The sequence below is a fragment of the Trichoplusia ni genome, chromosome 4 (assembly GCF_003590095.1).
Source record: "Trichoplusia ni isolate ovarian cell line Hi5 chromosome 4, tn1, whole genome shotgun sequence".
NCBI classification, from domain to species: domain Eukaryota; kingdom Metazoa; phylum Arthropoda; class Insecta; order Lepidoptera; family Noctuidae; genus Trichoplusia; species Trichoplusia ni.
In genome coordinates, this window is record NC_039481.1 from 5842956 (window position 1) to 5865738 (window position 22783).

At 37.8% G+C, this 22783-nt stretch overlaps 2 protein-coding genes across 3 annotated transcripts in view; one reads left to right on the forward strand and one right to left on the reverse strand.

Moving 5' to 3' along the window:
* Positions 1-330: 330 nt before the first annotated feature.
* Positions 331-7843, forward strand: LOC113493564. The gene is made up of 5 exons (XM_026871604.1): positions 331-361; positions 1406-1546; positions 6629-6774; positions 6940-7104; positions 7186-7843. The coding sequence occupies exons 1-5, from the start codon at positions 346-348 to the stop codon at positions 7252-7254; spliced, it is 537 nt and encodes a 178-aa protein (XP_026727405.1). The 5' UTR covers positions 331-345; the 3' UTR covers positions 7255-7843.
* A 356-nt stretch (positions 7844-8199) lies between these two features.
* LOC113493562 (multidrug resistance-associated protein 4-like) overlaps positions 8200-22783 on the reverse strand; it is a 33016-nt gene continuing 18432 nt past the window's right edge. For both annotated transcript variants that reach the window (XM_026871602.1, XM_026871600.1), the window contains exons 7-27: positions 19929-20085; positions 19371-19573; positions 18717-18959; positions 18159-18330; positions 17695-17837; positions 17258-17410; positions 16640-16833; positions 16170-16367; positions 15503-15702; positions 14974-15137; positions 14380-14606; positions 13878-14028; positions 12910-13036; positions 12447-12550; positions 12182-12299; positions 11746-11985; positions 11191-11377; positions 10684-10856; positions 10192-10291; positions 9961-10101; positions 8200-9789 (exon numbers count right to left, since the gene is read on the reverse strand). In XM_026871602.1, the coding sequence (XP_026727403.1) occupies positions 9742-9789; positions 9961-10101; positions 10192-10291; positions 10684-10856; positions 11191-11377; positions 11746-11985; positions 12182-12299; positions 12447-12550; positions 12910-13036; positions 13878-14028; positions 14380-14606; positions 14974-15137; positions 15503-15702; positions 16170-16367; positions 16640-16833; positions 17258-17410; positions 17695-17837; positions 18159-18330; positions 18717-18959; positions 19371-19573; positions 19929-20085 (3443 nt within the window). In that variant the 3' untranslated portion in view covers positions 8200-9741. The remainder of the gene's footprint in view (positions 9790-9960; positions 10102-10191; positions 10292-10683; positions 10857-11190; positions 11378-11745; positions 11986-12181; positions 12300-12446; positions 12551-12909; positions 13037-13877; positions 14029-14379; positions 14607-14973; positions 15138-15502; positions 15703-16169; positions 16368-16639; positions 16834-17257; positions 17411-17694; positions 17838-18158; positions 18331-18716; positions 18960-19370; positions 19574-19928; positions 20086-22783) is intronic.

Here is a 22783-nt window from a genome sequence, read left to right on the forward strand (position 1 = left end):
ATCCTCTTCGATCCTCCATTTTTGCTTCTGTTCTACAATTTATGTGTTCATTTTGTATTAAACTGACAGAATCACATACAGAACGAGGTAGTTCCCCTCGTCCAATCCTTTTTTTAAGTTCTAACCACAGATAATTATAAATCTTAAATGTTACTTCTTAAAGATTGTTCAAGTACATGTATAAAGAGTTCCTCTCTTCGCGGTAAATTGAACAACTCAATATTTAACAGATCATTGCTAACATATTACAAATAAAAAACTTAACACTTACAAATAATCAAGCAGCGGAAAAAGGCAATCCGATATGAAAACATTTTAAATTGCGTCATACAAACAGGCTACGTTATGCGCGAGGTTCTAAGTAATCATGACATGCAAACATTATGCTAACACTTACGCCGTAACGATAAGTACATGCTAATGAAAATGAATATTTTCGATTAATAGAATAATCAGATTGTTAATTTTCTGTTTATACATTTGTAGAGATGAGATTTTACTGCCTATTTAAAATTCAAGGAAATGTCATTACCCGTAGTTCGTACCGTTTATTGATGAATAAAAGTTTATAAAACGACAAGTCGATCGATACATCTTCGACAGTCGTTACGTGTAGACAGGAGCTAGAAAGTTTGAAGACCAGTTTGACTAACATCAGTTTGCCCAGCTCGAAGAGGTCAGATAGTCTCTTGTAAACATAAATGATTAGCTGCATCCGGTTAGACAGAAACCTACATCCAAAATATTTGCGAAATGGCTTCAAGGTGATGTGATGCACCTTGGAGGAGGCATGCATATATTACGTCAAAAAGTATACCGCGATAGGTCGTGTGTTTGATTGATTGCATACGAAATCGAGATTAAACCACTAATATATTTTACTAGGCAGCATTTTAATGTAAATAAAAGCTTTATCATGTAAATAAACAAATAATTAATCAATTAACTTTCATTAAATGCACGTGTTTGCGGTACAGGTTTTGTCAGCGTGTTTAGTTGAGTGGTATTTCATGCGTTGTGAATCATTATTGTTTAAAGGAAGATTTGTTGACAAATAAAAACTTGTTTACAGAATTTATCTTACAGTTTTTATAACAGTTTAAATGCTAGTTTTCCTCATGCTAATAGCTACGTCACTCCAATGATAGAATTAAGCCTGCTTTATGCCTTTGCTTTAATGTAATCCTATCATTATTCGGTCATAGTCTGTCATTATGTGAAGTATTATAATATTTATGAAAGTTTTCGTTTAGCATAAACCATTTTTCGGTTGATTTTTCGATACACATTTAAGCTCTATTCCCCAATAATACCCAAGCATTCATTTCTGTGACGGTATTTTTAGAAAAAGCTTTCTTTTATTCAACAACCGATCTCTACAAAATGTTATGTTTTATGTTTCCAGTGTTGGAGAAGGAGTTCGATGTGTTGGTATGTTGGACGGCAGTGGACGGCGAGCTCGTGCGCGGTGCACTGCTGCCCACGCTCTCTCTCAAGTACAAGTACAGAGTGCACGCCGTGTTGCTGTCCACGCAGCCCGATACTTGTAAGTTTATCTAAATTATTATTTAATACCATGAATAGTTGACGTAGGATCACTACGTTGGGCGGTTTAAAATATAGCCAATGGTAACGTGGCTTCTTATAATAGAATTTTTAAAATCGGTTTCGTAAATCCTGAGATCCTGACCGGTAACGACACAGACATTACTCACATTATATTATTTAATGTTTAATTGGGGTTTTGTAGCTCAAGTTGGGGGTATCCTATTTCCAGCAGAGGACTGGGCTTAGTTTGAGTTGATGATATCCTACTTGATGATATACTGGAACACGAATTAAGAAGATCTTAATTGTTGATTTTAGCTTCATGTATATTGCTAAAAATATTGACGATGAACAGCATCTTAAAAATCTTGGATGTTCCAGTAGGTGACAAGAAAGTTGTAATAAAATAGGTTAATGTATTGAAAACGTATATATGTACATAGTACCTGTTAAAAAAACACTGATTATAAATAAGGACTTGCGGTAATTACTGACTTATCAAAGAAAATTAAAACAAAAGAAAACTCTTGCACAAAGAAATTTAATCGAGAATTACGTAATAGCAATATTAATTGGCATAACAAAAATAAAAATTGATTTATTGCTACCATATTGAAGTGTTATTTAAAACAGTTCCGTGGAAATCCAGTGGCAGCAAATTCAGGGAAGCTGTAGGTGCCAATGCGCGTAGGCGACCAACGGAAAACGTGATGCAATTAACATTTTTACAGATGACTATAACTGTAAAATACCTCAATAAAGTTTATTCATTTATTTTTTATTGTATATAACTGCTTATAATACTAAAATTACAAAGACAGTATGCGTAATGGCGAAGGGTTTTCTTTCTGCAAACCTTCACAAAAAGAAATAACTATGTATCCCTACTAATATTATAAATGCGATAGTAAGTCTGTCTGTCTGCCTATCTGTTTCGCTTTCACGTCTAAACCACTGAACTAATTTTAATGAAATTTGGTAAAGAGATAAAGTTGACCTTGAGAAAGAACAAAGGATAGTTTTATCCCCGACTTTTGGAGAGTTCTCTTGGAAACGCGATATAACCGATCTCGACGCGGGTGAAGCCGCGGGCAAAAAGCTAGTAGTATATATAAATATTATATTCTATTTTACTTTTCCTGTGATAAGCGTTCCGCGAATAAATTTCTGTTCTTAATAACTAGCAGTTATCTTTTAACCCTTTATTCGACGACGTGCGATATACTTCTCATAGGATAAAAAAAATCTATATAAAAAAAACGAATATCTCTTTAGAGTTCTAGGTGCTATTTAATGCAACCTTAATGATCTACCTACGTTGTCAAAAATCAGTAACATACTCACATCAACGGGACGCGAACAGTCAGTGACGAGATGGCGGGAAGGAAGGACGCGTTGCGAGGGCTTTCGGTAAGTTGAGTTTTATTCATTATTTTAGGGATTATTTTACTCGTGATATCATTGAAAACTAAAGAAAATGCCCCCGGATAGCTAATAATATTATTTTTATTGTCTTACTAAGTTTAATTTAGTTATTACGACCCCGAAACATGTATGTCCAGTATACTTCCCAATGTCAAATTACTAATGAAGTGACTGCTAAATACTATGTCCAGTATTCTTCCCCTTGTCGACTTAATTGAAAACTAAATACTAAATCGTATGTCTAGTATTTTTCTCATTGCCGTAATATTAGAAAACGTATATTTGTAATTATTCAACATAAAAATTTTAGGTATTCGCAGAAGAAATATTTTAAAACTTATTTATTTGATTTTTCAGAGCTTTAAGTCTAGAGGACATCGTTTAGTAGCATTAGTGCCGCCTCAAAACACTTCTTCGGATATAGATAGTGGTTCTGAACATGACAATGAAGAGGAAATTGTTTTTCATAGAACTGAGGAGTTGTCTTCTTCATCCTGCCCTTCAATCGATTCAGAAATTGAGCGCATGAATATATTAGATAGTTCCGAAAACGACACACAAGGCAATATTTCAAACGACAGTGCTGAGGTAAACATTGATGCTACGACAGGAAACGAAAATATTCAAATACAAGACCGTGTTTGCGTTAGTAGCTATGAGAATAACCAAGTCGAAGATAATTTGGACCCTGAGCGACCTCCATTGACTCCAATAATTGACAACGTGCTACTACCGAGTGGTGAAATCAATTACAATGCCTTGCCAAGTATGGCTTCATTATTGTCAATTCCATCACCAAATACTTCGTCTATGGCTAGTCCATCAACACCAAGAACAACCAGACATAAGAGGACACTACCAATACACTCGACGCCAAATGTACGAGTAGCAAAAACTGCTAAGAGAACGCTAACTGTGAGTTACAAATGGAAAAAAGGACAATTCAGACACAAAGCTGACATCCAATCAAACGATTTCGTCTTTGATTTACCAGACACCGACTCCCCGTTAGACTTTTTTTATTTATTCTTCTCCCCAGATATATTCATTGATATCGTCGACAACTCGAACTTGTATTCAACCCAAAGAACCGGTAAATGTATGCAATTGACCATCGAGCAGCTGAAAGATTTTCTTGCAATTCTACTTATCATGGGTATAGTGAAAATGCCTTCTTATTTAGACTATTGGTCTACAGAATTTAGATATGCCAAGTTGCCGACATCATGCCAGTAAAACGATTCGAGCAGATTCGACGAAACATCCACTTTGTGGATAACACTAATCAGGACGAAGATCGATATTACAAGGTACGACCATTCATCGAAAAGATAAGAAGAAACTGCCTTTCTACAGAAGAAGAAACGAAATACAGCATAGATGAGATGACAATTCCATATAAGGGTACTAAAGCAGGAAATCGGAGACAATACAACCCATGAAACCTAGTAAATGGGGATTCAAGAACGTCGTACGCGCTGGTGCGTCTGGAATTGTCTATGATTTTCTATTGTATGGCGGCGATGATACCTTCCGGTATATCAATTTTAGCGAAGAGGAAGAGCAGATGACACTGGGTGCTAAAATGGTATTAGCTCTTTGCAAGACAATTCAGACTCCAGGAAGTGCTGTTTATTTCGATAATTATTTCACGACGCTCGACTTGGTCTGGTATCTACGTGAACACCGAGGGATTTTCAGTCTCGGAACCATTCGGCAAAATAGATTGAAAGGTTGCACCAAGGGACTTTTGAGCGACAAGGAACTAAAAAAAAAAAGGCAGAGGTTCATTTAGTCAAGTCGTTGACAACGACAAAAAGATCGCCATTGTCAAATGGTATGATAATAAAGTTGTGACATTGGCTTGTTCTTATGCAGATTCATACCCACTTCAAGAAATTAAAAGATGGAGCAAAGAACTGAAAAAGAAAGTGAATGTCCCGTGTCCACAATTAGTTCGTTATTATAATCAACATATGGGAGGAGTCGACCTGTGCGACATGTTGATAGCTCTCTACAGAACATCTTTCAAGAGTCGTCGTTGGTATATGAACATTTTTGGCCAAATGTTAGATATTACTGTTAACAATGCTTGGCTTCTCTATAGGAGGAAATGCAACAGGAAGAGCCTCAAAAACATAAGCCTCAAAAGTTCAAACAGAGATTGGCGGTTGAATTGAGGCAAAAAGGAAGACCAGTTCAAATGGAACCACCCAGTCCGCTACCGAAAAAAGCGATAATCCAAAACCCTAGCGCACCGAGGCCCCCAGATTCTGTTCGTTACGATAGCTGCAACCACTGGCCTAAATATACAACATATGGACGTTGCAAGTTCTGCAAAGATAATAAAACGAACGTGCAATGTTCCAAATGCAAGCAGAGGTTGTGTTTAGTGGCGAAAAGAAATTGTTTTTATAATTTCCATAATAAGTAGAGATAGACAGATGACCAAAGAATACATTTATGATATTAATAACTAAGACTGATTGTTTTTGAAAAATATAAATGTTGATTATTATGAAGACTGATTGTTTTTGAAAATATAAATGTTGATTATAATTATGAAGACTGGTTGTTTTTGAATAAGATTTTAAGTTTTTTAGATATTTAATAATTATGTTCAGAATTTATTCGAGTTCTTTGTACTTCTAAGACTTCTGTGTTCCTAATAGTGATTTAAGCGCAACTAATGTAACTTTCAGACATTTTTTTTTAAATATAATGAATATTTTATGACAAAATCACTTGTTTATTTTATTCTGTGTCTTTGACAATGGGAACTGTACTGCACATGGTAGGAGTGCATTAGTTTCTTACGAGCTTGGTAATGTCCAGTATAATGGACGGTGGTTTTTCAGGAAACTGAAATAAGTAGATTTTTTTCAGTATTTTTCCTAGGGTTCCTTTCTACCTAAAAAGCAAAATATGCAACATTTTTTTTAAATTAAAGTAATTAAAAAGTCCGTCGAATTAAGGGTTAAACAAGGCCTCAATAAATCATGATATAAACTGTTTTCGATATTATGTTCAAATAATTAAGAGCTTGGTTGATAATATTCCACTGATTTGCGGTAAAATATTTGTTAGATTTAATTAATTAATTAAATTTAGTTAATAATTATGCTAATAAATTCTAGATAAGCTCTAAATAATATGTCCATATGTTAAATATTGTTAGCTCTTTTAACCTAATCTAGTCGTTTATGTGGTGGAGGAAAATGATTTAATTTGAGGTTTAGATACGAGTGTATGCGAGCATTATTTTACAGTTTACATCTATAACCTATGTAATACATACCTATATAGCTATATTTTGAACCTATCCATGTTCTTCTTGGACGTTGTTACACCACACTAAAATTAGAAACATTTTAGAGTAGCGAAGTGCTTTTTGGTACTACTGTGAGCTTTTCTTCTACGGTTTCGCTCGGTCCGCCTTGTTCTTTCGTGGTGTTTTTATTTTGCATTCGAAGTCTGCATTTTGTTCAAGAGATTTAAACCGATCTTGGCAATATCGTTCAAATAATATAACGGTGGGGTATTTAATTAAAAATAAAAGTATTTTCGATTCAAAGATCAAGTCTTAAGCATTTTTAATGACCTTTCCGTAATTCAAATGCTTGCGTAATATAATTAATAATGTATGTGTTTCCAGGGTACAGTGAGCTAGTAGGCGAGGCGTCCCGCTGCCGGTCGCTGGTGGCAGTACTGTCTCCCGCACAACACTCGCCGCAGCAGCTGCTCACCGCGCTGCGACAGCTCAGGGCACTGCCACTGCCGCCCGTCGTTGTTCTATTACAGGTTCGTATTACTTTTAATATATTGGGCTTTTTTGCATTACATAAATAAGTTTTACGCATAGGTACAGTTTAATATTTTATTACGAACTACAAAATTCGTATTCTATTTTTGCTTCGTTTTTATAAAATAACAATAAAACATTATTAACTGTTTTTTTTTTTTCAGGATTTGCCAAAGCTGAAGCGCGAGGCGAAGGAGGGCGGCGAGAGCCTGGTGTCGACGCTGCGCGGCACGCGGCTGGTGGCGTGGCGCCACGTGCACGAGCGCGCCTTCTGGACGGCGCTGCGCCTGGCGCTGCCGCTGCCGCCCGCCGCGCGCGCGCGGACCGATGTGTGTAAACGATACTGACTTACTATGCACCCACCGCACACGCTAAGGAACGCTGTCACAGTCACATTTGCATCGTTACAGACCAAAACGAACCCCGAACAAGACGACAACAAAAACTCGCGCTCGGGCAGCCTCACCGCGCTCGTATAACTCTGCCGGCAGCTACCGCGACTCAGTGTGGACGTGACCTTTAGTGTTTGACACTGCGCTCGGCGCCACACGCCCTGTGCTGCCAATTCGTATGAAGACTGTGAGTAGTTAAGCTATTTGTAATATTCAAATATCACATTACGTAATTAATTAGTTGTAGGTCGATTTGAAACCTGTATACAGTTTTCTAAGATCTCAGTATCTTCTTCGTCTGATTACTATAACATCGTTTCGTGTTTCCATTTCTCTCGTGCCAATGGAAATCTATCATGACAATTTATTTTAAGTTTGCGGTTGTATTCCACTATTTATTTTTATTTATCTCTTTGTCTTACCTTTATCGTTGTGTATCTTTCTGTTTCTAATGTATTCGCGGATGGATGCCGCATTAGGTTGTGTTGCGGAGTGTCGCGCGCACGGCGACGACTGTTAGGTTAGGACTTTAATTTATCTTCTCTTACTGTAGTAATTTATGTTGTGTGTAAACAGCGGAGTGTAATTTGTGTTGCGACGATTCAGGGTTCTGTGATAATCGAAGTGTGGGTGTTGTTATAGAGACGGTAGTATATAAACCAGAAACAAACCAAAACAATGTAACACTAGCACACCGTAGTTGAGATAAGTTTGGTGGTTGTACACTGCTGGCTCTGTCTGATCTTGTTTTTTTTTACATTTTTTTAATAGTGTGTTGTTGTAAGTAATACTGATGTAAATATTATTATAAACAAGAGTATTTTTACATAATGTGTTAGTAATAAGACGCCTAACAGGTCATGTGTAATGTAAACATTAAGTATTATAGTTTAATTGATACATTCCGTAAAATGATTATAATAGTTCGATTTAAGTTCTAAGAAACCGATTGTGAAGGTTCAAAAACGAAACATCTTGGATAAGAATGTATTTTCTTATTTGGAATATTGTATATAATTAAAACAAATGCTATCGATACGTAAAAACTGTTTTATTTCTGTTGCAATAAACCAACATGTAACAAGTTCTTACTTACATAACATTTTAAATAGCGTACATTACGTTTTCACTAATTCATTGCATCACATTAACAATAACATTAAAATCATAATTAAATAAAACTATCGTGATACACATAAAAATATAAGATCTCAAAATTAAGCACTTTTGGTGTTTGATACTTGTAGTATCCATTTATTCACAGGTTCATTTCGATTGGTAAGTACATTATTTGAGAGTGCGCCGCTCAAAGGCAGACGCCGAGGACCGAGGCCCTTAAGTACAAGATTACAAGTACTAGCACCTCGTAACTACTCCTTAAAGCTCACAATTATTGGACCGTTAATTTATTTCAATACATAATCTATTATAATGGTATTCGAGTTCAATATTAAAAATTATTCCGTTTTAAACGTACACACACATGAATGCAATTTGTTAAATTCTAAAATAAAAATGTAAATCTCACTTGTCGTTTATAAAAAAAAAAACATATTAGCTAAGTCACATAATAATAAAACATATTCTTAAAAATATTTCATTTTATAAAAAATACCTAATACATTTTGTGACGTTAGATCAACACTTCCAGTCCTGAACGCATCCAACTCATCAGGAACAAGGCGTCGATACTCAACACCGAGGTAGAATGTCAGCAATTTAATTTTTCCGTTCGTTCTAAGATCGTAAAATGTGGTAAAATGATTACTACAAGCCACAAGTTTACTCGGAATTCAGTAAAGAAATTCACACAGATAGAGTAACAAACCGGTCGGGAGACGTGTTCGTTTTCAATGATACACTAATAATTGACGATATACGTATGCTTCATAAAAACCAGGCTCTGTACAGGCCGGTTATTATGTTGCTGCGGTTTATTTTTTAACGTAAGTACATATAATTGAACACACTGAATTCCCTAAAGATTCAATCAATAGTTGAGCATCTGTTGAACTTCGCGCATCGACTAAAATTAATAGTTGATTAATTGTTTCATTCAACCTTATTTTACTTCGCTGCCCGAGTACTAAAGGGTTAATTGACCGAAAAATCTAAAAACAACCGCACACTAACTGCTACAATTATGTCATCATGCGCAGGGGTTTATAAGTACATGCCGTAAAAAAACGTTTCACGTTACTAATTACTGATAATGCTCCTCTACTCAGAAACATATTTCAATAACAACGTCGAGGAACGTTATAAAAACTCGAGTGCAGTGCGAACCCACTGACCGTGAAATATTAAAGTTTTCTTCACGTAAAGCTATGCAGTAGGGTTCTGCGTCGCCGCATCGATTAAATCCCCCTACAAATCGGCGCATTAGTCATGGAAGTGTCCACCTACAATATAAATATAATACAAATTAATTAATAATCATTTCACTTATTGGGAAATAACCGTGATGTTAGATTGCATGCCCACACCATGCACAATTACTTATCACCAGATCCTTTGTACAATATATTATTGTAGGAACAATTGATTCATAGCCTAGCACTATATTAGTTTGTATCAATCGGAGCTGCCCGCCGCTACTTGCTCGTATTTCTTTTGGTAGGCCTTGAAACAAAAAGAGAAAATTATTATTTACCATTACAAACGTAATGTTTGGTTGTATAAATTTTTGTAGCCCTTCGCTCAAATGACTATACAAATAGCTGAAACCCTGGATAGTAATAGGCTACTCTTTACCAGGTCGCAGCTAGTACATTACAATGTTGTGCGTGTTACCTGTTCGGCCACTCTACTGAGCGTCTCGGCCATGGCGCGTCCTGTCTGGTCGACCATGCCGCGCAGCACGCCCTCGGGGTTCTTCAGCAGGTTGTGCGGGTGGTCGAACTCCACCATGCGGCCCGCGTCCATTACCAACACCTGGACAACGTTACATCATCAATATTATTCAATATCTTTAAGACGTAAGCACTGGACTTGCTTGACCTTATTTTCTGAATTGTTATTTACCTTATCTGAATCCATGACGGTATGAAGGCGGTGAGCGATCGTGAGCACGGTGCACTCCGCAAATTTGTTTCTTATAGTCATTTGTATAAGTGCATCAGTTCTACGAAACAGAAAAGTATACAATTAAAATAGTACTATTTTTTTACTTTGAAATTATAACTCCAGGTTTAAAATTTAGCACCTACAATTATAATTGAACCCAATTTCCTAAAAAATTAACAGGAGAAATATAATTTTGTGTAAAAAACGTTATCCATAATTAAAATAAAAAGTTGCATAAAAAGTTTGAAAAAAGAATTCTGACTCCAACTCCGTTCATAAAATTGGTATTGAATTACTGATATTAATCACCTACTTTCGCTGTTGACTGTGAATCAAGTTGGATTTTTACTTATAATATTCTTTCTTTCTTAAAAAACGAGATCCAAGAGTAAGTAATTTATTCCTTGCATCGCGGGGGATTTCGAAAACACTCGGATATAATATACTAACTGTGGGTCGACGTTAGCGGTGGCCTCGTCGAGCACGAGCAGCCTGTTCCTGCGCACGATGGCCCGCGCGAGGCACACCAGCTGCCGCTGCCCCACTGAGAAGTTGCCGCCGCCCTCCGACATGCGCGACGACAGCCCGGCCGGCAACTCCATCACAGCCTCTTTTAACTCCACCTGAACATAGTTATATGAAATTTAGATATGGTAGTGACAATGCCACGTGTCGGGTGCGGGTGTCGAGTTGTAATTAAACTATTGGACTTATTACAATTTGATCATGGCTATTTTCTATTGATTAATAGATTAGTATGTTTTAATTGAGAACAGTATGGCTAATAAAGATATGTAAAAAAACTGTTGGGATGACAGGTAGACGCTCTATTTGCCGGCCTAGGTATCGCTGGAGTGATACAGTTGAGGCGCTTCACGCCGATGAATGGCGAGTAGCGGCCAAGGATCGTGTAATTGGTGTCGCTGAGCAAATGGAGTAAGTAAGTAGTGTAGTTACCTCCTCGAGCGCGCGCCAGAGCACCTGGTCGGGGTACTCGTCGAAGGGGTCGAGGTTGTGTCGCATGGTGCCCGAGAACAACACGGGCTCCTGCGGGATGATGGACACCTGGCTGCGGAGCTCGTGCAGACCCAGCTGGGAGGTCTCGCGGCCGTCGATTATTATCTCACCCTCGATTGTTGCTAGTCTGTAAGGAAAGTTACTTATTAGTAGTTTACAAGTTAGTATTAGACAAAATATTTTCTTCATAGTATAGTTGTTAACTTCATAAAACGAAATCCATTCAAAAACAAAAAGAAAGATTAAGAGCACGTAAGTAGTCGTAGTCAGTTGTAGGGGCTAAAACATCACTTTCTAGTATAAAGCATACTGGTAAATGATGTCACACGAGATTTTAAATCACTGTTTGTTTTACGAAATAAAGGAAAAAATCGGGTCCAATGTTTTTTGGAAAATTGTCTGACGGATTGAATAAGTTTTTTTATTTTCTTCAACAAGCTAATTTATAAGCGACGTCTTACAAAACCCGTGTGCTCCTATTTTCCACAAACGTACCTAAAGAGCGCATTGATAAGCGAGGACTTCCCCGCGCCGGTCCTGCCGACGATGCCGACCTTCTCCCGGGGCTGCACGTCGAAGCTGAGGTCGTTGAGCACGGCGGGCTCGCCCGGCACGTAGTACAGCGACACGTGGCGGAACTGCACGCGCCCCGCCTCCGGCCACGACGGCGGGGGCTTCTTGTCCGGCTCCGACTGCAGGGGCGGCTCGGATTCTATTGTAGAGTACTCTTGTATCCTGTAGGGGAATGCAAAGAGTTGGTTATATGTGTGAAAGTGCTAATACAAAGCGCTGCACGAAAGCATACCGGTAACTAATAGTCAAGCCTCAGAGTTACCTTACGTTGCAATCCAGTAAGCAACAATTTTTATACTTTTTTAAATTATTAGAATGCTGAATAAAAATAAATCGCTTAATAATAATATATTGTCACCTTTCAACGCTGGTCATTTGGTTTTCTAGTTCAGTGGACTGCCGCATTCCCCATTGGAACATTCCCGTTAGACCCATCGCTTGTGTTATGGCTAAACCGACGTTACCGCCGTACTCATCTGCAAAAATAATCATTATGAATACTTTATTTTGCAACATACAGCGAAATCATTTGTTGTAACAGCTTCATAAATACATAACAATAACACAAATTAGATTAAAAATAATATTGTTAAAAGTTTATTACAATACAGAAAGTAACTCACCATTGCCGAATACTAAGAAACTAAGCGTGACCATAGCGATGTACACGACGCACACGAGGTCCAACCAGAAGCCGAACGCTCTGGAACTCGCGATGAACAAGTACCTGAAATAAATATACTCATTATTATACAGTCAAAGTGCAAACTTTACAGTCTTTCAATTAGAATTAAAATTGCTGCGTTAAAGTTACGACTACTTTGTATGAGAAAAGATTTGATGCAGCAACAAGCAGCTAGGGCCACACAAAAGATGTATTTTTATTTTATTAAAAAAAATAATATGAAAATATTTTTGAGTCTGTCCAACAAAAATGAATTTGGAACAGTCTCTGGACATAGGCCGTATTGCCATATTGTCCGTAGGCCACCAGTGACCGGCAAAAACAAAGTCTTAGCATCTATTACCTAGATCGTCTTTCGATTCAACACATTGTTTCCTTTGTTAACAATTTACTTTACATACCAGGCCGAGCTATGCAGGTCTTGGTGGTTATCAAACTCTCTGATGAGTGCCTCTTGAGCGCCAAACGCGCGTATCGTAGTGATGCCCTGTAGCGAGGCGTTCAGGTGAGAGAACACCGGACTGCGAGCTGTAGGAGGTGGAACAAGCACTGTATTATAGTATATATGTGGTAAAAAGGGTAAAGTGATATTTCATGCGTATTTTTGGAGTGATTTTTATTGATAACAGTATCATTTATAATGCGAGTTTTGTAAAAGCAATATCAGAACAATACTGAGATTTTTTAGGCTTATTTTTCTCACTGTTGAACTTGTTAGCTTCTGGACTAGTTAATCTAAAATGTCTATGAATCGAAACATAAAGACTTTATGATAAGTCGTGAGTAGTTAACGGGAATCGGCGTTTAATTAAGAGTTATTCAAATTAACTAACTTAACATATACAATATACTGTGAAACCTGGTTATTGGGATCTCGAGAGAGCAATAATTTTGCACCATTTAAAGACTTTTTAATTTATACATTTTTCCCATAACAAAGTTTTTAAAATGAAGACCCCTTATCTAAAAATTAAGAGAAGACCCCGCTTATAGACAGTATAAAAGTTTGTAAACAACTTTGTACAAGACTGTCGCAATTATCTATAGATGAATTCCACAAATCAAATCTTTAAGTGAGATGTTAAGGGTCAAAAATCCCATTAACTCAGGAAATTCGATAAAACAAAGGCAGGACCTTTCTAACTTATAATGATCCCACTTATCGAGATTTCACGGTATACGGTTGAATAAGTTACATGAAATGATGTTACATTAATTTCCATGCCGTGCTACCTTTGTCATCACACTTGACAAACACAGCATGACATGATAATGTGACTTCTATCCGCGGAAAAAGCCGAACAAATCCGATGTTACACGAAGGTTAGTATCTATAAAATGGTCGCGCTATGCGTCAGAGATGACTCACTCACACCCTCGAGGCGCTTGATGCTGCGCGAGGAGGACAGGTAGAATATCCGCAAGCCGTAGAATACGAAGCCGATGGCCACAGTCGGGACTAGCAGCCAGTAGTTCACTATCGCCACTACTACCACGATACCGATTAGGGAGAGACCGATCTGAAAATGATTGAGATGTGAATACGTATTATAAGTAATGCGCTATTTACAAAAAATATTTTCAAATGATGAATGATGATATAGATGGTGTCAAATATTGCAGAATCTTAAGGAAAATATACATTTAGATGTGTTTTGGACAAATTGATAATTTGCATAAATGGTATTAAAAGCAGGTATCAACACACTCAAGCATTATTGACAACCATTCACGAAATGAAGTAAATTAGCGTTTAAATAAAGGATAAATTATGGAATTATAGGCTAGAGATCCGAATAAAGTAGTTCCGACTAAATAAGGCAATCTATACTAAATTGATAGATAAGTCAATAACTATAGGTATTAGTTACCTGTAAGACGTCAAGCAACGCAGATGGCAGCACTTCATCGACCGCTCCCATATCTTTGGAGAATCTGTTCAGGATCCTTCCTGACGGGTTGATGTGGAAGAACCTCATTGGTGCGCGAGTTATGGACGCGAACATGTTGTTGTGTAGCCGGGTCGATGCGCGCATAGCCATGGTGAAGAACAAAAACGAACGAAGCAGAGATACCACGACTAGAGCGATCACCATGCCTGTGGATAGTTGGTGTGGATTAATGAAGAGGTTTTAGTTTAATAGATGCTGTTATAACAACAGATATTAAGCCTCCGCTAAGGACATTTGTAAACCACGTGACAGCGTTTAAAAGGTTAAAACTGAGGAGAAATTTAAATTTAAAAGTTACAAAAATCAATGTTCATTAATTTACTTTTACATTTATAAATTAGACTTATAAAACTCTTTATTTTCGTGCACTTGAGCAATCCCATGAGTGTTAAAGTGTTTTTGAAATAAAAGCATTGGAAATCACAGGTTGCTGCCTGTACCTGTGCAGATGGGCATTTAAAGAATAGTTTAAACCGTTTAACAGCTTAGAAAGACGATGATTAATTAACTTACCGGTATAGATATAGATGCAGTCGTATCTGCTGAGGCCGACTTTATCGTAGTAAGTGTTCTCCATGAGGCTCTGTGTGAAGTTGTTGGCTAACTGTAGCGCAGTTCCATTGGCACGCCTCATCACAGCCATCCTCTCTACAGGGTGGTCTTCTTCTAGGTTTACCCTGCAGATATTGTCTTATTAATTTTTCGCGCAAATGGTGTGACATAATTGACATTCAACCTAAAACATGTAAGTATTGAAAACCAAGCTAGGAAAATAAATAAATGCTTGCATCGTGGGGTTCGAACAATCCAAATTAGATGCACAAAGATTTTCATGGTTAAAATATGGATCACATGAATACATGTGAAAACCCGCCGCAGGGCACGCTGGTTATTGGAGAAAGCCGAATTGTATACAGCACTGTATACAATTCGAAAATATGGTATGGTCGTAATCGACAGTCTGGATAGATAAGCAGCTAGACTAGAACTGACATCCACACGGGCGAAAGCACTGGCAAAGGCTAGTTATAAGCACACTGACCAGTAGCTAGTCCACCAGTCGGACGCGGAGCCCAGTAGCTGCGCGAGCGTGGCGACCAGCATCATGACGACGACGACGCACGGGTGGCCGGCCGCGCCCAGGTACGCGCCGTACACGCGCCCGCCCACCGCGCCCGCGCTGCGGCCCTCCGCCTCCGCCGCCGGCGGGGCCGTCGCTGTTAGGTTGTCTACGGAACTCACCTGGAGGGTTATATACATGATAAGATATGTTGCTATCGGGTTTATCGAGGTGGAAAGCTATTAAAATACTTCAACCGTGGATCATATTTAGATCTAATGATTGGCTTCAGACGAGTTCACCGGGCTGAAAAGCTAGTCAAATACTTTAACGGTGGAACATAGACACTAGATCTGATGATAAATCGTCTATTATCGATATAGAAAAGAAGATGACTAGCGGCGTGACGATATTTCGGACTAGAAGCGACTTAAACATTTGCAGCTCATTTCTACTTTTCAGGCTGGATGGAGTTCACAACATCGTGCGCGCATATTTGCCTGAGTCCGGCGGGGAGATAAATTTACCTAGTAGACCTTACCTAAAACACCACACAAAGGGTTCTAAATACTAGTCTATGAGTGATTGGATATAGTGTCTAATGTTACTCTTGTATGACAGACGTTTGTAAAAATATGAAACTACATACGGAATGTATGCTCATCTGTCGTTTCCTGAAGCTGCCCTGCAGTATTGACTCAGTGTCGGTGTCGGGCGCGTTGGGGTCGACAGCCGGCTTCTCCTCCTCAGGGTCTCGCGCCAACAGCGTCGCGAAGTCCAGACCTGACGCGCTTAGCGTGTCGAAGTTACCCGCCGCCGCTATCGAACCGTTCTTCAAGATTATTATCTACGAAACAAGAATAATGTGTTAAGATGATACCTTTAACATTATGCATTTTTCAAAAACAGAAATGCTCAAAATTGATAAAATAAATTCCATACTAAATTGACACCAGCTGATCAAAAATTGTTTGGTTTCATTTTTGTTTTCGGTATAAACCACTTTTTACTTAGAATAACTGTTTTTCTTTACATGCACACAAGCATACAATGGTTTATAAACTATGAAGATACTTTTAAATGACATTTTTTTATTTTGAGATAAGACACTAATCTAACCTGATCAACATCCCTTAGGAACTGCAGCTGATGTGTGACGAGTATCCTGGTAGTGTTCCTGAGGTAGCCGACGAGGCAGGACTCGAACAGGTGTCGTCCGACGTGCGCGTCCACGGCGGACAGCGGGTCGTCCAGCAGGTAGATGTCCGCGCGCTTGTACACTGCGCGCGCGAGCGAGATACGGGCGCGTTGGCCTATAAAATGAGAAAAATATTTGATGAAGAATAGTCCAAAGAGTAACAAATACCTTAGGAAAAAAGTAATCAAAATTAATTCATGGCAAATTAGTTTAATTAATTGAATATCAGTCAGATTTAGTGCACACATTTCTGCTTGCTTGCAAAATCCATTAAATCACTTATGGGTAATACAATATACTACTCGGCTTATTTTAAGGGCGAATTTTATTCTTTTCGATGTATAAAATAATGGTTGAAAAACTTTTTTTTAACATTATTTTTAAGTTTTTTTTTAGAATTTAATATTTTTAGAATTACGTTTGATTTAAACATTATTTTTAGGAGTTTTTAGTAGCTATGCGTATCCATCGAGAGCTATATACATTCTACGACCCGTTACTAGTAAACACGTGACAAGAGTGATACCTTATAGTCTTACCTCCACTGAGACTGACGCCCCTCTCGCCCACGATTGTCTTGTCTCCGTGTGGGAACAGCGTGAAGTCACGGTCGAGCGCGCAACGCCGGACCACCGCGTTGTAGCGCGGCCGGTCCATCGCCTGCCCGAATAAGATGTTCTGACGGACGCTGCCTGCGTAAACACTGCTCTATTTACATGCTCATACGGTTGAATTTGGGCTGCTAACTTGAAAAAACTATTCAGCGATTTTTCTTTAAAATTTTTACATATGTTAGTATTTTACTCTGCTGTTTTATGTTGGCCTACACGAGATATTATAAGGACAAAGAATGGCACTCAATGATAGAGAACGCCTGAAAACAGTTTAGCGCCATCTATCCATGCCTTGAAAAATCACATGAAAATCAACATCTATAGTAGATACCACTAAACCTTTAGGTCTAAGTAATATTTACCTGCAAACAGCCAAGGTTCCTGGCTGGCGTATGACACGGTACCACCCACGTGGACGGAGCCTGACAGAAGAGGCAGCTCGCGCAGAAGGACGTGTAGTAATGAAGATTTGCCGGCACCCACAGGGCCTATTACTGCTATTATCCTGAGAAACAATATTGAATTTCGTGTTTAATTAACTTATTTATTCCTCCGGTAAACATGCGTTTGGGTACGAAATTAATCAGACGATAAATAACTACGAATAAAAGACAGACGATTATGAAAATTAAAATAATATTCTACTAAAATCTATCAAATTCCAGAACTTTCACACAACGCCATCAAGTCACAAACTAAGCAGAGATTGTTCCATCGCACAAACATTGGTCCTGGGTAGGAATCGAACCCACGACCTCGTATAGCAGTCAGTCAGGGTCACTAACCACGAGACAAAACCGCAAAAATTACAGTAAAAGCCACTCACTTGCCAGGCTTGATGGTCAGCGACAGGTCTGTGAGCGTGTTCTCAGAGTGCGATGTGATCCATTTAGCAGTAGCGTGTTTCAGTCTGACGCCGCGCGCGTCTTCCTCCACACGGGCGGCCAGTTCCTGGTCCTCGTCTTCACCTGATTCTATTGGAGCCAGGGTTGCGTTACCTGGGATGATATACGGTTGATTATCGTCAACTGATATGTGTAGCAGTGGACTGAATGGTAAAGCTGTGCAGTAAGTTAATGAAAGTGAATCTTTTATAATAAGTAAGCTTGGATAAAATATTTAGTTTTTATAGTTGAGGTTGTGGTCAGTTTTTGACTTTTTTGAAACTTGAAATAAAGTTTGATTTTATTTAACTGTTTTGGTTAAAGCTTAACTATGTAGTCTATCTTTGACATAGGCTCTTAGTATTTTTTTTACTTAACTAATTTAGTATACTTTTAGGGTATGGCTTCTCATTTCATAACCGACACTTAACAATATTTTAGCGTACGTTTAATTAGTTTGCTACTTTGATATCTTTTCTACAAAATGCAATATCACGTACCATTGCCTCTCGCCTCATCCTCCTTCGTGGAGGTACTCTTAGCGGCAACAAATTCCTCTTTTTCATCTGATCCATTTTTAGCTGGCAACTCAGGATCTGATTCCATTTTACGTGCGTCCTCTTTAGGCTTGGTTGAAGTCTGTATCTCTGCTAGTCCAGGAACTGGTTTACTCGTGTCTTCGTACATCATGAAGTTTTGTAACCGTTTTATTGATATTGTTGCTTCTGCTACTTGTGCAATACCTGAGAACATTTAAAAGTATCTAATTAGACCGGCGCGATACGGGCTAATTTTGATTTCTCGAAATGTATCTTAACCAAAGTTTTGGAAACACATTATACTCAAAATTATTAGAGGTAACAAAGCACTTCTGTGGACCGGACATAGCAAGACAACAAACATGAAGATCTCCATAGGTTTTTTTTTACTAAACAAATGTCAAAATATTTGGCAGTCCTGAGGCATTTTTCATCTAGCCAATTACTGTATCCCACAGCTGGGCAAAGGCCACCCCTAAACTTTCCACAATGTTCTATCCTGAGCCACATCGTCCCAGTCCAGAAGTTGCCAAACATAAAACACTTTCATACATGTATCTATCAGCTATTCAGTCTTCAATCCTTCTGTCCTAAATTACATGCTCAATAACTAACCTTGTGGGAAGAACACGGTCATAGTTTGTCTGAGGATATTGTAGAAGCTGGTGACCACGAACACTTGCTTGGCACTGATGACATTGTTGGCGAGCACGTACGCGAGGATCGAGCAGAACAGGCAGATACGCGTCGTGAACATTATGAATGACGTCAGAACACCTCGGATGTATGAAGTAGCTCGGATCTGCTTGATTTCTCGTCTGTAAAAAGAGTATTTTAAAGATAAGATAAAATTATTATTAAATTTCGTGAGGCGGTTTCGACCCGCAACCTCGACGCAGGGACTCCGGTTGGATCCGAAACTAGTCGAATACGCGTCAGTTAACGGTTGGAAATGATTACTGTTTAGTAATTAATTCTCTATGCCTAGGGACTTTCAAATGAAGGTAAACTTAAATTCAAATTCTCTACCTAAATACATGCTGCACCTTTATAAAAACACTTTCAATTAGAGTAAGCTCTGCTGCTGCGATATGTAATGGCCGGCTGAATGTTGTAAGACTGAAATCTTCCAACCCAATACAGCTGTGGAAAAACGAGAAAAAATGTACTCACTTTCTCGCTTTGGCGACTAGATCCGCAAATGGTTTCTCCCATGTGTACATCTTTATTACTTGTATTCCGGATAAGATTTCGTTCATGAGCCGTACACGTTCGTCGGTCCGTAGCGCCGTTTTTAATCGCAGAACTGAAGTACGTTTTCCCAAATAGGCTATCAAAGAAAAGGATTCATTTAATAAAACTATTTATTTGTGAAAAATAAAAAATAAATGAGGATTTTCAAATATTAAAAACGTCAGATAAACTAATTTGGAAATGTGTTCTAAAAAAAAGGAATTAAATATTTTATGAAAGAACTGAAAAAAAAAACACATTATTCATCGTCACGTTTCCAACTCATCGTTTGTTGCTATTAAATACATAATTATAATGTTCTATTGTTCAGTCAGCCATTTGTATTATACTCTACTCAGTTAGCTAGACATCTCATTAGGCATATCAAACTTATGGTTATGAACTCTTATCATAACTATATTTAAACTAGTACTTTTAATCATTTATTTCAATTTTCAATGTTCAAGGAGGGCCATGCTGTCTGTTGTCGTTGAATCAATCAACTCTCATTATCACATACATTTGCGGTATCCAAGTAACTACAGGTAATTTTAAATTATCATTCCTGTTTTGTTTTGGAAGGTTTCTTACTGGCTAGAATTACCAAACAGGTTGATTAGGTACTCTTATAAACTGAAATCTTAATTACGAATGATTCAGAACAGATAAGTTATAAATAGCAATAAAATACTGAAAAATAACACATGCTTTGTATTTAATAAGGTAGTGATGATTATTCCCACATAGATGTGTCAGTGTTTAAAATAATAGCAGTATAAACAATGCAGTTTAAATACGTTTGTTTTGGTCACGTGCGTGTCTCGGCGATTATTCTATTCTAGTTTAGTTATCTTCATGAAGCTATTGTTAATTAGTAGTTCACTATTCTTTTTGAGTTCAGTAGGTATATCCTGTAGTAATTGTTCTTCTTGGGTACACAGCAGATAAAACAGTACCCTATTAATAAGGCTTCGCTGCCTGTGCGTCTGACCGCCTATCGCCAGAGAATCTCATTCACAGTGAAAGTTAGACAGTCAAATTTTCGCAGATGATGTATTCCTGTTGCCGCCTTAGCACCAGTATTAAGATGGTACAGACATTACTGTGAAGGACGACTATTTTCTTTCTAAGATTTTTTGAATCTATTTGTATTTGGAAATGCGAGTGCAACTTGCGATAGACCCATTTTTCGAAAATGGCGAAATTACCCCTTAATATCATCTTTAGCAACCAGTGGACATTGTTTAAACGGTTGGATACATAAATAGCGAATGGTATGACCCCAATCGATATACCTCAATTAATAGTCAATTTTTATATTCTACAATTCAAGAACGCTCACGGGTGGTCTGACTTATGATCTTTGATTTGTTGAATTCGTTGCTGTTCCAAATTGATGAATAGCCATGTCCAACCAATCATCAAAAATATTGTCTTAATATGCTGCCTATTTGATACTGTGGCAACTCATCTAGTTAGTAGTTAGACCCTATTTATGACCCAACTGTTATAGCAACATCCTAAGGCTTTTTATCAGTAAAACTACTGTAAATAATTAAAATAATCATGATTAAGTAACAGATAAAACAACATTATTATTTAATTAATAACTATCACGCGTATTTATCGGGATAGCCGCAAAGATAGCAAAACAGTTTCCACTCCCACACCGCTGGCGCGTAAGCTCATGGTTAAGGACTGAGGTTGGCTCTAAAACTATCCGGTCTATGCCTATTATAAACGTGCCAAAACCGTTCTAAGATAAATAATCATGAGACCAGCCCAGGAAAGCTGTTATTGTAAAATGAACATTATTAACACAATGCTTTTCGCGGTGACTAATGTTCTAGTGAAATCGAGTGGAAGACGAATCGATCTTATCATGATACGGTTGCTAGGTATTACGGTGTACACAAACCATTTATTAACTTTATAAAACGAAAGTCGTTGTACTAATTGTTTCTTTGATGAGGATATAGTTTCTTGTTGTAATGAGATGCATTTCGTATTTACTAATTAATGACAATAAATAAGAGTAACAACTGGATGGGAAACATGTAGCAAACAAGAAAAAAAGAATATTTAAAAATTACTGTGGAGTGGAATCAAATATTTCTTATGAACTAAAACGGATAATTTATAGAAAAAAATTATAGGCAAACCAGCAGTCAACGCCTTTGATTTTTCTTTGAGTCTTGGTCTGTTGTAAATAAATTTAAAAAATGCCGTTGAACATGTAAATGGAATTGTACAGAGTATTCTACAAAAGACGACTGTAAATCACGGCAGATAATTTGCTTTCCACCTAAAACCAGACCAAATTCAGGCTACGCACGCTACCGGCTAACACGCACTCTTAGGTTATTATACAGTTTAATTACAGTAAATAAAACAATATTTTTTTAAAAAAAAAAACGACTCCCGCACTAAGGAATTTAATCCTTGTGTCGCGGGGGCGTTTACAAACATACAAATCACCTGCACAATGACACCCAGACTCAGAACAAGCATTTGTGGATCACACAAATACTTGTCCTACGCGGGGATCGAACCCGCGACACGACACGCACAGTGGTATTGGCGTGGTGACCTCAACCACTCGGCTATCTGTGCATGGTAAGTATAAAAAAAAATCGAATATCTCAATCTGAACAATAAAAGGACATTATCGTTAAGAAGTAAACAAATGACAAGCTATAAATGGCTTGTCATTTGTTTACTTTTTAACGATAATTTAGAGTACTTAGAGTAATTTAGAGTACCTAAATAGCAAACTTTGACTATATGTCATGATA

What these genes read in the sequence shown, in the direction of transcription:
- LOC113493564 (XM_026871604.1), top strand. An exon ending in GTCCACGCAGCCCGATACTT is followed by an intron (nt 1,547 to 6,628) that starts GTAAGTTTATCT and finishes ATGTGTTTCCAG; the next exon opens with GGTACAGTGAGCTAGTAGGC. An exon ending in CCGCGCGCGCGCGGACCGAT is followed by an intron (nt 7,105 to 7,185) that starts GTGTGTAAACGA and finishes GCATCGTTACAG; the next exon opens with ACCAAAACGAACCCCGAACA.